Raw genomic sequence first — 17,709 nt, 5'->3', positions numbered from 1 at the left:
TTTCTTTATTTATGCATGTCAAGTATACGAATATTTTTTGGGTCGGGCCTCGCACAATTCTAACAAACCGTCCGATTATCTCTGGTGTAAATGTAAAGTTCATTGGGTTTCTTTCTATGTTTTGAACTATCTGTCTTGGGGACGTTCTCTGGTACGTATAAATACATACATACATACATATATACATACCACACACACCACCTTGAAAAATAGATTAGTCCCTCGTGAAATGAATTCACTTTCTGTCTTTGAATCAGGAAAGAAAACGGTCTAGCCGGGAAAGCAAAACAAAGTGGTGCGGACAAGGCCTTGTGAACAGATACTTACCTATCTACAAAAAACAAACAGACAACATTAGTCATTTCTTTTATGTCAGTGTACATCATAGAGGCTCAGGAGTTCAAGAAAGGTCAGGGAATCGCCGTCATTTGACCTGCTTGAACATGACGTCCGAGGACCCATATTACAACAGGCGCGTGAAAGGCACTGTGTTGCACCGGTACAGGAATTCTGTAACTTTCGGGATCCTCGCCGTGTCTGGGCTCATTGGACTCGCATTTCAGTAAGTTGGAGGCCTCCGGATTTATTTGGGTAATTTTTCGGAATGCCTTTGCTTAACCGAACGTGGCGATTTTGGTATAGATGGGTTCCTCTCACTTTATGCAGTCCAAATATTTGGAAATTATGCCGCGGAAACACCCTCCACCACCCACAATCTTGGTTCTGATAGAGGGGAGGGTATGAAATGAAATTGGGGAGTAAAATATGAATCAAATACACAGAAACAGTCATTAGGTTTTAATTCTTGGGGCTGTGCCCCCAGCAACCCCTGCAAAAAGTCAAAGAGATTTTGCCATAACTCCTTTACTTTTACATACTTAGCAAAAAATATTACATCACGGGATTGCCAAAGCCCACTAGATTACAGGAGATATTTTTCAAAATATTGAGTATTTTTTTAAATTTTCGTCGCGACAGCCCCCCTAGGGTATCACCATGGCTCCTGAACCATTTGGCACTCTGGCAAAGACCATATAGCCTACTTTCTGGCAAGATGGAGCTTTAGACTTTGCCATTACAAAAAAACATTTTCATGTATATGTCCGCACTTACATGTAAAAAAAATACCAAACACTTAGAATTTAAGTGGGACATTATTTGTGAGAAAGTTAGGACTGGAGTAAATTAAACATGTCTCAATTATTTAAGAAGAGGTACCCCCCTCCCCCACACAGTTATGGAGTGGATATTCATGGACCCCTTGGGAGTTTTGTTTGAAAAATGGCATAGTGCCATTGAAGTGAATAGTGACCAATATGGCATATTATCTTTTTTAAAGTATTGCATTGTATCACCAATATTGTTATGATTTTGCTAAATACTAAGCAGTTGCCATGATATATAGAACGTTGATACTCTATTAGTTGCAAGCAATAATTCCTTGTCATATAACAATGAAAATCAAGAGCTAAGGCCTGTTAGAAAGATTCTGTAGTTTATGTGATATGTCCAAACCTAATTTTATGGCTCAGCTTTATGTTTTACAGAATATTCAGTAGATATTTTGAGTAAATTTTCCATCAGAGACATCTTTTCTGACATGAAATATTTTCTTTTCATAGCTCTTAATACCCTCCTGATTTGCAGAAATTGGGTACTAGTATTCAAGTAGCTGATTCTCAAGATTGATGAGAGCTCCATTTGTTATGATACAAAAAGATTGCTTACAGACCTTTTTGATTTTTATGATGTATGGGTAACTTTTTTTTCTTCATCTTCTTTATTTTGTTATTACTGAGTATTTTAATCCTACTAGATTGTGAAAATGGTTATTTTTAGATATTATTACATTGTAATTAAGATACCAGTAGTTGATGTTTTCAAAGAAAAGCAACTTTAGAAGAATAACTTTGATATTATAATGGTGTATTGTAATGCCTAGATTTATACTATTGAAAAATAAAGTTTAGTATGAGGTGGAATAATGTAGAATAATTGATTGATAATTTCTTTTATTCTCTACATTGCGTATGCCTTGCTTTTTCTGTTACACAGAATTACAAATATACTTAATTGAAAGTGTATTTGTTTGAGCAATTGTCTATGAAACTGATAATGGAGATGCTGTCAAGTGTAGTATCTGGTGTGAAAAGGGAAATCATAAATTTTTTTGATAGGTAATGGTGATAAAAACGACTTTACTCCTTTCTTTTTTGCAGTTATCTGCCGCACTCACAGTCTCTTAATGAAAGAATCAAAGGAGGAGTCTTTAGGAACACCGAAGATGTAGAAGCACGCCGTATGTTGATGCAAGAATCGCTGACCAGGTCCTCTCATGCCTTGAGGAGCCATAAAGAGCATACGAAAGATATGTCTTGAAATGAGACGGCGAACAGATGAAAGATCCAGAGTGATATTAATCCACATATGAGAGACATTGAGATAGGACTTTTTTTCATTGTGGTATTTGTAAACCTTTGTAAGCCTTATCAACTATTGTTTATGTTAAAGATGGATAGTAGTAAAAGAAATTTTCTTGAGTTAATGTATAGATAAAATGGAGAGAAAGTGACAGATTTTATTTTCATGTACATAATACACATCAGAAAATGTATGTATTGTTACATATTTGTACATATACATGTAATTTTATAAAATATGTTACTCAAATAAAGTGAAAAATATAATCACAAGACCAAAGATGAGTGCTAGTAGAGGAGGTCGCTTGTCTCGAAAGAGAAAAAAAGAAGAAGATTGCCTGACATTTACCAGCATACATGATATCACTGACGACTTCCAGGAAGCAGCCACTGTGTTCAGGTAAACATGCCTTGGAGCTCAAACTCCTATGTGATCATTCTTAAGTTGCTGTATAATGCTATGATGCGTGTGCATGTGCACACGTGTGTGCGCGCGCACGTGCACACACACACACACACACACACACACACACACACACACACACACACACACACACACACACACACACACACACACACACACACACACACACACACACACACACACACACACACACACACACACACACACACACACACACACACATATATTTGCAAACATGCCTCACTCACATAGTCACATTTTGAGACTTTCAGACATAGATTCTCTTACTTCGCTCTTGATATGATCCTTACACCTAACACATACATGCTTCAAGTCTTCTACTTTTCATGTATCATGTAATTTGCTTTGATTGCTCTATCTTGCTTTTTGGTGTAAGGCCTCTATTGGCACTCATCATCACTGGACATATTGTTTGTTTTTCCTTATATGTATTTTATAGTATAAATATCTGAAGTTTATTTTGTATTGGAGAAGTAAGTATCACATAACATTTACATATGATATGGAACTTTCTGAATATTGAAGTGGATTTGCTGTTACATTAATCATTATAACATAATTATAATAGAACCCGGGAGTACATATATTTTATTTTTTACTCATTGTAGTCGGTATTTCAATATTGTTATGTTTATTATCAGTTTTATATCTTTCCTTTTTCTCTCTATTTTGTGTTTCAATAGAGTTCCAAAGAAAGCAAAAACAGAAAAGCCTCCACCTGCTCCAAGGCAACGAGGCCGTCCCAAGAAATCTAGCAGTGTGAGACAGAATTTGCAAACAGCCAATACGACGAGTGGAAACAGCTCCAAAAATGAGGATTCAAGTCCAGAGATCTTGGATGAGGCTGATGAGTTTGAGGCTGAAGCAAAACCCAAAGACATAAACTTGGAAAAAGACACTGAGGCACAGCAGCTTGGAGAAGATGAGGAGTTCCTGGAATTAGAGCAGTCAGTGTGCTCTGAATCTGAAAAGCTGTGTCCATCTTGTAAACATATTGTTCCTTCTGCCCTCATAGGTGATCACATAAAAGAATGCATGCAAAAATTCAAACTAGTAAGAAGAAGGTCTGAGAGAAATTCAGCGTCTACAAAATCTAAAGCTAAAGAGGAAGATATTGAAGATGATGAAGTTCTTCCATGTCCAGGTTTTTCAAAGGTAATATGATCTGCATGTTATATTTTGATGGGACAGCTTTGACATGGTGGTGGGTCATTTCTCTCAAATGGTAAAGTTAGCCTTTATTATTTTATAGATAAGTATATATACATACACACATCTTTTAGCATTGCCATTTGTATTGTTATAACTGTGACTGAAAAGTTGACAGTGGATAATTGTAGATTGCAAAATGTTAAAAGCACAATACATCTATAGTGTGAACCCCAAGATCCGGATGATGTAACCATCACATTATTTTAAAAATGGGCTTAAGGGGTGGGTAATGTGAACATGCTGTTGCCACGGGTGCACAAAGCTCTTGGGCATTTAGGAAGGAGCTTTATTATTTGAGCATTATTTTGATTGATAAACTAGTGTGGAATGTAAAGAAAATAGGTTGCTGTGAACCTTATCATTTGGAATCTGAAATTACAGCATACTGTGACAGTTGTATCAAATTAGAATAAGAATGATAGATGATCTGGAACATATGTATAGTTATGATATGTTATTCTTCAAGTGTGCATGCACATTGATTATGGAACCACAAAACCAGTGCCCAGTTTTGGAAGTGAATGAATCACACAGTATCATAAATTGCAATTATATGCTGTCAGTTTTTGCAATTTGTTTGTGTCTCCCTGCTCTCTTCTCTCTCCTCTACTGCCCTCTTTCCTCTCCTCTCCCCTCTCTCTATATTGTTCTTGTTCCCTTTCTTCTATTCTTTCTCTTTGTTTTAAGATTGCTTAAACTTAGCAAAGTTATGGTAATGTCTCACACTAGAAACAAAAGCTGGCACCTTCACTTGACTTTTTATCATAAGTCAATTATTTTCAGTTTACTTAACCCTCATGTAAATTGGTACTAACCAGTTTATAGATATTGATATCCTACCTCAACTTTGTCATTCATTGTGCACCGCAGTCCATTGAGAGGATCCTCCAAAACCCACCTGCAAAACCGGAAGTCAGAGAAAAGACAAAAAGTTCTGCAACAACTGAGGAGGTAGGACTTGTTATGGTTGGTAATATTTAATTTGCAAAAATCTGCCTTATTAAAGATGTACACATTTTGTATTTGAGAGACACATTTGGATAGATAGGGTGATAGAATTAAGAACATAAAACATATGTCAATTATGTCAGTATCTTTGATGTTCCATTTCAAAGACATGACTCTTTGGTCCAGTAGTGGTAGATATTACCAATATAAGACTGAAAACTAAAACCAAATGATGGTAAATAAGTGAATAGATAAGATAAAAGCTAGGGATTTTGGCTGATGAATGGAAAATGGAGAAATATTGATAGTTTACTGTTTGCACCTCTCCAGACTTATCATTACCAAATAGATTTCATTGTAAGATACACTGAAAAATATGTTAAAGATAATTTTACAATTCTGAAGCCATAAAATAACATTGCTCTTCACAAAAGGTTAACAAATAAGTATTTTAAGATGAATGAAAGTAAGCACATTCAAAATATAATATATATCTATGTACTTGTGCAGTACATTGGTATTTTTTTATAATATTTGATTTCGATTCATAAAATCACACAGAAACTTGCCATTCCAGGCCAAGAATAGACGTGAGGCTATAAAGACTGCTAAAAATGCCAAGAATGATCCTGACCTGGCTATGGCTTTGGCTCTCTCACGCTCAATGGTTGAAGATGAGGCAGAAAAGAGGGCATCTAGGGAAGAAAAACTCTTGGAATTAGGACTGGATGATATTGTTGAGGAAGACAGGAAAGTACAGCCTCTGTTGTTGCCTCTTCAATCTGCTTCTGGTATGGAGTTCTTTTCATTTTTAAGAATTGATATATTAAATCAAGCATTATGTATCTACTGGATATATTTGAAAATATCTGTAAGATTCACAAAACTGTATAAGCTCTTAATACACTCATATTAAAAAGCTTTCAGAAAAGATTTTTATTATGATGGATATGAATATTTTCTGCTGTGGCTTTTTTTTTTTAACAAGAGGTATATTGAGTATGTTATAATGAACATTTCTGTCCATATTCTAAATAATTATGTATATCTATAAGTGTATATGTATTTATTTCAGGAAAAAGTCAGTCATCAAAAGGGCCTGCCAAAGGGAAAGGAAAAAAGCGTAATGCTGTGTGGCGTAATACGGTCCTCCTTAATCGCTCTAAAGAGGAAAGAGAAAATATCATCAGTGAAAAGGTGGCTGCTCTTTTAGCCTCAGAGGACACACAGAGAAATGAGTGGACAGGACCAGGGAACGGCTGCAGGAATGAACCATTGTTGAGGTATAAAGACAAGGTAAGCATTAGATTTACTTGTAAGAAGACCTAGGAGGCAGTGGCAGATCCAGGGAAGGAAACTCCCCTTAGTGCATCCAAAAAAGTACAATATACAATGAACAGATAGATAGGTGAATGATTTAGGGAATGAAAATGTAGGTGTACTAGAATAGGTAATGAATTGTCAGCTGTGATTTTATGTGAATGTAAAATGTCAAATAGATTGTCAAGAGCTTGTATGATTGTACCTTTTTTCACTAAAGCCATAAGAACCTTGATATTCTACATACTGCTGATGTCATGTCTATACTCACCCAACATCAAACTGCTATAGTTTGCTCAAAATTGCAAAGAAAATGAAATAGAAAATGTAAATATCACTGACTGGGGGACAGCTGGAGGAGCTACCTCGCCCTTTGCAACCCCTAATATCGGTGCTTGGGAACACCTGATAACACGTTTCTTCCCTTTTTGGAACATCATAGGTCAAACAACTAAGATTTATTTTACTGCATATATGAGAGAGTGGTAGAAGAGTTTTTACTTATTATCATTATTAATTTTTAAAATTTGAAGGCTATGATTTTTTTATTATTGTTATTATTATTTTTTTGTTATCTTAGTAAATGTATGTTGATTTTAATATGTAATACAATATGAACAATTTACACAGAACATTTAGACATTAATAGGTTTGATGCTTTACTTTTTAGTATTATTGCATGATTTTCTTTACATTCTTTTCTTGTGATTTAAAAATTGATGTTAGTGTATCAGTATTTCCATTTTCTTTTCTTTCAATAAATCAGCAGAAATACACGCAATGCATATATTTTAGACTCCCAACAATTGGCTATATAAGAAAGGTTTAGTTTAAATTTACGAGGTTTTTAAGCTTGATAGCTACTGCTTGACTGTTTCTTATATCTGGAAATGAGCTCCATTACCATATGAAGGTGGCTAAAAAATGTAATTATTTAATGATGGATTGTATGCCTTTAAGAAAAGTTTCTTATTTAAAAATAATTACCATTATGTGAAGGATACTATTACAAAGTTTGCATTGATTATAAACTATTTTCACAGAGTTGCAGCCTTTGGGAAGCAGCTCATAGTCATGTTGACCAGCCATTGCGTGAATTTTATGTGCCTGATCTGGAACCTTACATAGAACCCAAAAAGGTTGCTGTTGGAGGATTATTGAGAAGACTCTCACAGATTCCTGGTCGACTGAATTTGACAGCTATGGATGAGGTAAAAGGAGGATTTTGAAGATGAACATGTGAAATTATTGTAATCCCACTACAACTTAAGTTTTTTTCAACTTATTCTGACATGTGTATATCAAGGTTGGAATCCTTTGAAAATGAATAATGCTACTTTTGTCAAAGAATGGAATTTAAAAAGTCTTGCCTCAAATTTTAGCAAGAGATTTAGAACATTTTATTACCTATTTCTATAGCCTCATTTCTTTTTTCTTTTCTTTTTTCCAGAACTCAGATTCAGACAGTGATGAAGAGGGAGGCAGAAGCTATGCAGTGGACCGAGACAGTACGCAATCTGTCCTGGCGGAACTCCTTGGATCCCAAGATTGTCTAGATATAACACGGGCACATAATGCAATTGAGGCTGAAGATTTATCAAAGTTTCAGGAGTTTGAAGATGCTGCAGCAGACCCAAATGTTACTATGGAAGCTGCTAGTGGGTTCTGGGTGTTCAGGCTACCAGGGGAAAGTTCTGAAGATAATGTAGAAGGAGACAAAGAAACCATTGAAGAAAAGGATGAGGGAAATGAGAGAGACTCCAGTGATGCAGTATTAGTGACTGGGAGTGCATGTGACAGTGACGAGAGCCACATTGATAAGGGCGTCAGTGACGGTGTTAAAGATGACCAAGCAGATGAGGATAATTCTTTATCATCAGAAACTAAAACTGAGGAAATGGAAGTGGATAATATGCAGAAAAGCAAGTCTGTGGCTTTTAGTACTATTGATTTAGTTGATAGTGCATCTATGGAATTTTGTGTAGTTGATGATAAAATGGTGATGAATTCTTTGGAAAAAAGTGATAAAGACAAGCTTGTAAACACATTTTGTGATTTAGAGGATGATACCTCTTGTGATACTTCAGAAAATACACTGCTTGAGGATGTGAGATCTGAAAAAGAGGTTAGTAAACAGGTACCAACAAACTGTGATGATATAGAACCCACTGAAAGTGATGGAAGTGAGGATTGTGAAATTTCTATTATTTTAGATACTAGCTCTGGAAGGGCTGAGTGCAATAAGGATAAGTTACACGAATCTCATCATGAGGTTGAGGTTAGTAGCGTTAGTCCTAAATATAAAGACTCTTCAAGTAAAGAACAAGAAGTGAATGATTTGGAGCCAGCTAAAGATTTCTTTGACAATGATTCAAACTCTAGCATGAACTCTGCTGAGACACAGATATTTACTGAAAACCAAGACTCTAGCTTTAATGCAAGTTTCAGGCAGCGTCTACACACAGAGGAGACTATCCTTTACTCAGATTCCACTGACCTTTCTTTAGTAACAAGTAGTTATGGAGACTGCCAAAAGAGAAAACAGGAATCAGAACATTTGAACAGGGATGAGGAAGGGAGAGTGGCTGATAGTTACAAGACCAGAGACAAAGTAGGAACCTCAACGGAAACCAGAATTTCCTCAGATTTACAAGCCAGGGGAAGCAACATCAGACAAGGCAAAGATGGAAAGGGAGAACAGGAGTGCAAAGAAAAGTATTCAGACAAATCAGAACCTAGATCTCCAGACCCCCTGCATGCTAAACTTATTTATGACTGGGCTTCATTGTTAGCCAGTAGTGAGGGAGCTGATTTCACTATAACCACATCAGAAGGCAGTGATCTCCAGGTGCACTCCTTTGTTATGCTTGTAAGGTGTCCAAAACTGTATCAGGAAGTTCGGAGTGCAGGGAAAAAGGTCACTTGGACGGATATTTGTTTTGAAGGAGCATATGTCTTTCTCTCATATATTTATACTGGAACCTGCAAAATTAAGGCAAAGGATGACTCGTTATGGATGGATGTTTTTGATCTTGCCCTAAAATATGAGTGTGATGATCTTGTTACATATTTAGAATCTTTGTATAAAGCTCATCCATCTCCAGTTAAAGTAGCAACAGCGGTAAATTCAAAAGATAGCATGGTTAATACAGATGTAGGCATAATGCTAACACCTAAGATGGCTAATTCTCAAGAGGAAGGAATTATTAAAAAAAGATTCAGAAGGTGCATAGATCTCTCGCCAGGGAAAAGCATATCAGTTTCCAGTGATAAAGGAAATGATGATCTAACAACAGAGCCTGTGCTGCAACCCAGTGACTCCTCAGAGTTGATGGTAATGAGTAGTAATCCAGAAAAGGATGATGGAAAAGGCAGCTCTCAGTCCCCAGATCTCTTTAATGAATCTTGTGTAAATGAAAATACAACTCATAAAACTTTTCCATCTGTTTCAATACCAATGCTCAGTGAACTTCATCATTCTCCATGGGATAAAGCTTTACAGGATGTCCATGAAGAGCCAAGTTTGAGTCTCAGTACAGAGTCAAAAACTTCAAAACCTGTTTCCTATGCTAAATCAGATTACTTCAAGAGCAATAAGCAAGACATATCATCTTCAGCTTCTCCAGATTTTAGTAAAATGAAACCGGTGACTGATGCAGGGAATTTAAGAGAACAAAGTGAGGGCCAAAATTTGAGAGGAAATGAAGAAGTGGAAGACATGGATGTAAATGACTCCCAAGAAGATGAAGAGACTGATATAATTGATCTGACAGTATGCAGTTCAGGAAGTTCTCGGTCAGTTGGTACCAAGGCTGATACTCTGATTACACCAGGTGTTCATGTTGATGCTCCCACAGATTCAGAATCAGAATATATGGAGCCATTAATGCTGGCTGATGGAACGGATACAAATTCAGAAGAAAATGAAAACTGTCCTGAAGAGCCATGTATGGCTGCAGTAAATATCATGCAAGCAACACCAAATAAGAGCCTTGACACAGATTATAATAAACAAGAAGAGAGCAAGAATAGATCTTACATCAGTAATGTATGGGATGACTTTGATGATATGGGATGTGAGTTATTGCCCATTGAGGTTTCTCCTACAACCCCAGTTAAAGCAGTGGTTGCTCCAGCTGTTAAAGGACATTACCATGATAAAGAATTTCAGGTATCCTATGATAATGACAGTGTTTCCCCAATTCAGAGTATTTCCCCAACAAAAGTAGCAGATGAAGGTGTAATTCAGAATAGAAAATGGACTCCTGTGAAGCAAACTTCCAAAACAGTTGATTGTGAAGGTACAAAAGACAGACCCATTTTCGATATGGAGAGCAAACTGGGAAGTAGTGCAACTGATGCTGTTGTAGCTTCAGGATCATCTTTCTCTGATGAGACTTTATTGAGAGTAGCAGCAGAGTTTGAGGATAGTAATATATGGAAAGACGACTTTGACTCAATCGATGATGTCTCCGATCCTTTACTTAAGAAAGATGCAGAAAAAAAATTACCAAAATCTAAGAAAGATCTTTTAAAAACGCCAAATGATAAGATTGGTCCGAGTAAAAAGTCGGTAACACCAATGCCAGACTACAAAAACATGCCCTCTCCTGATTTAAAGGTATGTACTGCCATTTAGATTAGAAAGGAGATTAAGTGAACCAGGATTATATGGTAAATGATGTTTAAAGTTTCATACTGTTTACAGAATTTTTTTCTTGTACAATATTAGTTTCATTTATTATTCAATTTTAGATATGCGTATATACATATCTATGTATAGAGCAGGGAGTGTAATCTTTTATTATAATGTAAGTGTTGATGAATATCTCCATTAATATCTTATTTCTTAACCTGCACTAGCTCCATTTGTCTTACACTTGCTTCATTAGTCTTACTCGTACTACATTTGTTGTTTCGGTTTTAACACACTTACTAATTTCCACAGAAAGAACTAGAGAAGTATGGAATCCGTCCTATAAGTCGCCGGAAAGCCACAATACTCCTCCAGCATGTTTATGAACAGACCCATCCTCTGGTTACAGATAGCGAGGCAGAGTCTAGTTTTTGTGAAACACCACAGCGGAAACCACCTGAGAGTATGTAAAGTACTTTTCTGAGATTGTTTTCAGTTCACCAAAGTTATAGTGAAATGTGTATCATGGAAGAGGAATGCCGGAGTGTATTTCAGCCATGCTAGGTCTAGTTTTCAAGCATTTTTCTCCTACAACCGTTTCCTTATTGATGTTGGAAAATATGATCCTTTTATCTCCTATGATTTTCCTCCCCTAAAAACTAGATAGATAAATAGAAATTAAAAATCCTTCACATTTTTATTTGATTGCATTTACAATATATACTCAAAATGGCGTTAGATATATTCACACCCACATTTCATATTATGGAAATTGCCAAAACTTGATATCTGTGATTTATGCTTACATCTGCGCATTTATATGATAATAGATGCATTTATGATCAGTCTGGGAAACTTGAGTAATATATGTTTTGATTTTAAGAAAGACTTTTTCAGCAAAAATAAGCAATTTTGTTTGTTTGTTTTGGGAAGCTTTGTTTTGTTATAACAAATAGAAAGAAAGAAAGAAAAAAGTAATAGTTCTATATGCACGTCAGTCTGTGTGGGTGTGAGTGCCGACACATAATTTTATGTAAAGAGAGGATAATTGGCCTCATTAATATGCTTGTTATCCTGCAAATTTGACATGAGTCATAGTATGAAGTGCTTTGGTAATATCTGCAGAGGGAATTTATATATACTAGCATTTTTTCTAACCATTATAAATAGCTTTAAAAAATGTACATAATTATACACAATTGGGCATAAGCTTCATCAAATTTAATGTAAATAGGAAATATATGAAGAGTGTTAGTGAGCTTATATTACATTTTATTCAGGTTAGGGATGTATGGCAAATCATGTTTTCCTGTAATGAAAATAAAACTTTAGAAATGTGTTCAGCTGTGACAAGCATTGTGGATTGACATTATTCTTTGAAGTCAATATCAGCCTTGTTTTTAGTCTAGGTAAGCTTTGATTTAGGAATGTAATAGTCTACTCTATTTTACAAGTATAGGGTATTTATCACATAGGTATTTAGAAATATACAGTAATGTGCTATATTAATTTAATTAGCCAAAGTGAGATTTTTGATTAGCAGCTTTGATGTTGTCTTACAGTAATTTTCTTGATTATGCAAATAGTCTTTTGATTTACAGGATATAGAATAGCACCATTTATTGAGTTAAGAGGTTCAGTCAGATTGCTTGATTATATGCATTCTGTTCATGAAATATTTTAGGTTAAGTGAGGTTGGATTATAACAAAGAAAGGAGGAAAGTAGAAAGAAAAGAAAAAGGAGTTAAAAAAGGGGGGGGGAGAGAAAGACAGACAGACAGAGATTAAAAAAAAAAATATGTATCACTGTTTTTTCTTCTTAGAAAACAAGAAAAGTGTATCATCACTTCACCAAAAGGTCATGGCAAAGAAGGGAACACTTACAAAGAACAAGAAAGAGAGACCAAATAACAAAAAGGAAGCAAGTTCACAGCCACTGTCAAGTTTGTCTGCAAAACAAGGAAGTTACGAGGAAGGGGACGAAGATTTTGATCAACTAAATTCTTCACAGACATCCAACACAAGGTGTGATAAAAAGAAAATCTTATTTTTTTATAGTATAGTTGTATGACTTTTACAGATTAATTTTATTTATTTATTTCTGTATGCAGAATAGGATTAGTTGACTGCACAGTATACTATTGTAACCTATTCATTTCTTGTTTTCCTGTAGTACTGATGGATCAGAATTTGACTGTGCTGAAGAATCAATGATGGTGGGCATTGGTGACGATGATGATGTATTAACGTCTACTCAGCAAGGTTTGTAACTATATCCTATTGTCATTAGTGTTTTGGCAAAAATGTAAAAGTAGTGATTATAGTTTTTTAATGGAGGAATGTTACAAAACTGACATCAGGAGAACTGGATTTTGTGGAAAATTGCATAAAAAATAACATTTTAGTTATCTATCTTTCTTTTTTGTCATTGTCTAAATGTACTCTTACCATTTTTTCTAAATATATACACTGTACATAAGGGAAACCAATGATACTAAAGTCTTAGTTACATGGTCTTTTTTTGTACTTGTGTGCATAATATAAAAGAAAGGAATTTTGGGTTTATTTATAATTAATGTTTTGATCTTTGAATTGCAGTTGATATTGGCAGGAAAGTCGCAAAATTCATTAAGTGTGATCCAGAACTGTATATGAAAATACTATTGTATGAACCCATCTTTGTTGAGGATTTACAAGCATCACTAAAAGCAAATGGGATCAAAACAAATATGAATAATCTTCTTGAAATTCTAGATGAACAGGTAAGGAGCTAAAAGAGAAATTGAATCCCCACCCCCCTTCAAGTTGAATTGTTTATTAGCAATAGGTCTTAGGCTACATCAATTTTATTTGTTGCTTTTTTTATTTTTTTATTTTATTTTATTTTATTAGAGAAAATTAGAGTGCCTATGCATAAAAAAAAGGAGAGGGAGAGAAAAAAGGTTTGGTGTGAAGATATAGGCCTTACAGAATGTAAAGAATAGCAGGAGTTTTAAAGTTTTCAGCTGGTACGTTTTATGTAATGAATCCTGTCCATTGATCAATTACTACAATTATGTAGTTCAAAACTATAAGTTTAGTTTAGTTCTAAAGTTTAAAGTGCACGGCGCACACCAGTACACAACAAAACCTTCTAAGGCACCATATTCTTTTGAAAGATAAGATGCTTTCTGACAGGTTGTCCTCTAGCATGTAACTACAAAGCTCCCTGATTGGTTTCCGGCAGCATGTACCTCTGACAGTGGCAATATTTACAAATTTGCCTTAATATTTATTTATTTATTTATTTATTTCAAAGTGCAAAAAATTGAAGCAGAGGATCCAAGAGGCAATAAATGAAATTGGTGTGGCCTTGACATGATATATAACATTTATGACAGATAGTTGGCTTATGAATGATACTGTATTGTTTTTTTTTTGTTCTCAGTGACATAATTTTGCACTTTTTGGGGGGATGGGGCACCTTTTGGTGGCAAGTACAATGTTCTTTTAGATTGCAGTCTTAAACATGATTATTTTGATGAGCTGTACTACATTACCTTGTTTAAAATTTCTAAAATTAAATTTATCAAAGACAGTAATAATAATAATAATAATAATAATAATAAAAAAATCTAATAAGTATTTCCGTTGTTGCAGTGCATCACCTTCCGAACTCAGCAAGGACAAAGGAACAGATCAAGGAAAAGAAAATCACCCAAGAAAAAGACTGCAGCTTCCCCAACCAAGTCACCAAAAAAGAATTCTTAAGTGACTGGTTAATACTGTGCTCAGAGAAAGTTTTTTCTCAGTCAATTGAAAGAGAATTATGCTTGTTTTCATGGTAAAGAATTTTTGTTTTCAGATTATTCAATTAACTATTGTATTAAGAAAACAAAGCAGAATAATATTGATCCAGAAGTTTTGAATATGCTCAGGACAGACATTTTTAGTTCAGTTGAATAATATAGTGCTACTGTACACTTATTTTTGTAATGACTTTATACCTAGAATAGAATAGAAATATTGTCTATGGAAGAAAATAATATTACATTTCTTCAGGTTATTTGCATAGTGCATTAATCTGTAAACATAAAGATTTATTTTTACTTTGGTGTACCTACCCTGTGATAGAGTATGTCATATATTATTGCATACATTTTTGTGTAATTAATATTCTTATTTGTTAATATATTTGATATTTAATTAGTTTTGAAGCAATTTCTTTTCTTGAGTATTTATTTACCCATAATATATTAACTTACTGACACTGGTAATGCATATATGTATTACCTTAGCCCCTGGAAATTTAGTTACTTTTATTACACAAAGATGGCTCCACAATTGCTGTGACTAAGGAATCAATTACTAGGGTTTCCTGATCTCACCTATTTATCTTATTTCTTGTATAATAATGTCAATATTAGTAGCATAATGTTATTATAAAGCAAACCTTTTTCTAAAAATGTAACAGGTGAGGTTAAGTAGACCTTGTTATTGACTCATTGGTGATTAAGCACTTGTGAAGCCATCTATATGTAAATAAATCTGAACAAACAAATTTACAGTGATCTGTGATGTCCTTTGCACTAATAGTTCAAGATAGGCAGCTGGTAAAGATCAATTATCATTAAATTTCTTTATTTTATTATGCAACCATTATTATTGTACTAGGATTCTCAAAAGGCAATGTCTTTCTTTATGTTCAGGTATTAGGATATTAAGACAAACACAAATAAATTAATGTTTAATGAAGATGTAACATTTTCAATAAATATCAAGAAAGATACTTTTCCTGAAAGAAAGAAAAGAGAGAAAGAGGGGAGAAGTGACTAAAAGTAGTAGTGACTTTTGGCTTACGTCCTACAGGTGGAGCATCAGTAACAGTTATTAGTAGTCCATTGTAACAGTTCTGGAACTGTAATGTTATTTCATATACATGACTTGTATTTTTAAGAGGTAATCAAGGATATGTACATTTGCTATATACAAAAGGCCACAAAAAAATATTTTCCTGGAATCAGGCTTTAAATGTTCAACTATTCACTGAACAGGCTATGGCTAGTCCCATTAGTGTTTCTATAAGAGTATGCACTTTTCTACACAATGGTGTTAACAGTAAACTTTCATTACTGCTGAACAGTCTCATCACAGGGCAAGCCATTTTCTTTCTCACACTTCAGAACACTCAGTATTGTCTGCTTCATAATGGCACACAGTACTATCCACTTGTTTTCTGAATGTCATTAACAGTGAAGCATTGCAGAAGTTTCTATAATACAGAAATTATTTTTTTAACTAAATCTTTATAGACATAGACACTACGGCTTTGTACATTCTTCTCCAACTTGTACTGTATTTGACCTAGGTAGAGGTGCTGTTGCTGTTGTTGCTGGATGTGTTGGTGGTGGTATTGGTAGTGAGTGCACTGCTGGTACTGCTGTTGGTCTCCTCTGGAGTGGTGGCATTGGTAGTGGTTTCCGGTGTTTCTGTTTTTGTTATGGCATCATTTACATTAAGATTCTTCTCTATTACTGAGAACAAGTCAATGAGGTTATCCAAGCCTAGGAGATAGCCATCTTCATGAGTTCCCTCTGACCATGGCTTTCGGTGAGTGATCTCTACATTTTCCGGTAAAGGAATGGTCTTGGCAAAATCAATAAGCTTCACTGAAGCCGAACTTTCATTATGGACAAACAAAAGAGAGCTGCCTATAAGCTGGAAATAGAATGGAAAAAAAAACACTTAGTAAAAGGAAAAATAATGATATCAGATCCCACAAAGTTCTATTATATCACATTTTACAAGAATATTTGGAATGAACAAATAAGACATATATTTAGGCATCTTTAAAAATCATGAAAAAAGAAACCATCTACACTAACCTCATGGGTTTTAAAAAAAGCAGAAGCCTCCAATGTAGCTTTGATAGACTTCAACTGCTGGACATATCGACTCTGAAATATTGCACATTTTCCATTTCAGTACATGCAAATATGTAAAGGAGTAACACATCTTACTAATAACTTTAATACCTAAGTAAACTGAGGAAAAAGGACATCTTCAAAATACAACAATAAAGATACATATAACAAATCTTTTGAACCAAGTGCCATTTAATGTACATTGTGCATTTTTAAAATGTGATCATTTAGTGTAGTATATGATATTAATGATAAATAGTCCTTTCTTTACTTAAACTCACACAAGAAAAAGTCTCACTGAAATCATCTAACTAAATTAAAACGAAACAAAATCTCTTTTTCACAAAATATACTTACAGCAGCATGAGGGTATCCCTGAAGGAAACTGTTGAGCGAGGCAAGAACCTGCTCTCTTGTGCGTGTAGTTTTGAAGTCTTTACTGGATGTTCCATCTCCTCTTCTCATGCCTTCTATCCTGAATCCCTGGGTAGCTGTAGAAGATATGGTCTCCCGCCATACCATGTACCTGCACATAAAAAATAAGAATTATTGTATAAAAAAAAAAAAAAAAAAAAAAAAAAAAAAATCATTAAAAAATAGTGGGGAAACCACTGAATGGTATATCCAAATAATGTTATTATTATTATTTAATATCAGAAATAAATTCCAAAGTAACGTACCGGGGTTTGGTGACAGCTTTAGCTCTGTTCTCTGATTCTGTTGGAGCTTTGGGGTCTATCTGTACCATCTTTTCAAACATATCCTGCAAGAACACAATAAACATATAGTATATTGTTTACCAATATATACACATTTGCCTATATC

At 34.6% G+C, this 17,709-nt stretch overlaps 2 protein-coding genes across 3 annotated transcripts in view; one reads left to right on the top strand and one right to left on the bottom strand.

The window, feature by feature from the left end:
• Nucleotides 1–262: 262 nt before the first annotated feature.
• Nucleotides 263–15,169, top strand: LOC113809610 (microtubule-associated protein futsch). 2 transcript variants are annotated; one of them, XM_070141054.1, is made up of 13 exons: nt 263–562; nt 2,220–2,820; nt 3,549–4,020; nt 4,948–5,028; nt 5,603–5,816; nt 6,101–6,321; nt 7,389–7,556; nt 7,796–10,966; nt 11,294–11,444; nt 12,805–13,006; nt 13,155–13,243; nt 13,580–13,743; nt 14,621–15,169. In XM_070141054.1, the coding sequence occupies exons 2-13, from the start codon at nt 2,702–2,704 to the stop codon at nt 14,729–14,731; spliced, it is 5,163 nt and encodes a 1,720-aa protein (XP_069997155.1). In that variant the 5' UTR covers nt 263–562; nt 2,220–2,701; the 3' UTR covers nt 14,732–15,169. The 2 variants fall into 2 exon arrangements, with proteins under 2 accessions (XP_069997155.1, XP_069997161.1); XM_070141060.1 differs by lacking the exon at nt 13,580–13,743.
• A 525-nt stretch (nt 15,170–15,694) lies between these two features.
• The window catches only part of IP3K2 (Inositol 1,4,5-triphosphate kinase 2), a 342,015-nt gene continuing 340,000 nt past the window's right edge, over nt 15,695–17,709 (bottom strand). Inside the window, exons 6-9 of the mRNA XM_070141068.1 lie at nt 17,565–17,647; nt 17,242–17,410; nt 16,846–16,917; nt 15,695–16,678 (exon numbers count right to left, since the gene is read on the bottom strand). Coding sequence (XP_069997169.1) covers nt 16,325–16,678; nt 16,846–16,917; nt 17,242–17,410; nt 17,565–17,647 — 678 coding nt within the window. The 3' untranslated portion in view covers nt 15,695–16,324. The remainder of the gene's footprint in view (nt 16,679–16,845; nt 16,918–17,241; nt 17,411–17,564; nt 17,648–17,709) is intronic.

This window comes from Penaeus vannamei, chromosome 3 (assembly GCF_042767895.1).
Source record: "Penaeus vannamei isolate JL-2024 chromosome 3, ASM4276789v1, whole genome shotgun sequence".
In the NCBI taxonomy this organism is placed as follows: domain Eukaryota; kingdom Metazoa; phylum Arthropoda; class Malacostraca; order Decapoda; family Penaeidae; genus Penaeus; species Penaeus vannamei.
The sequence above is the reverse complement of the archived record's forward strand: the minus strand, read 5'-3'. Positions and strand labels throughout refer to the sequence as shown.

Coding starts and splice junctions, on each gene's coding strand:
- LOC113809610 (XM_070141054.1), top strand. CDS start 2,702: ATGAGTGCTAGTAGAGGAGGTCGCTTGTCTCGAAAGAGAAAAAAAGAA. Junction 6,322..7,388: donor TGTTGAGGTATAAAGACAAG/GTAAGCATTAGA, acceptor CTATTTTCACAG/AGTTGCAGCCTTTGGGAAGC. Junction 13,007..13,154: donor TCACAGACATCCAACACAAG/GTGTGATAAAAA, acceptor GTTTTCCTGTAG/TACTGATGGATCAGAATTTG.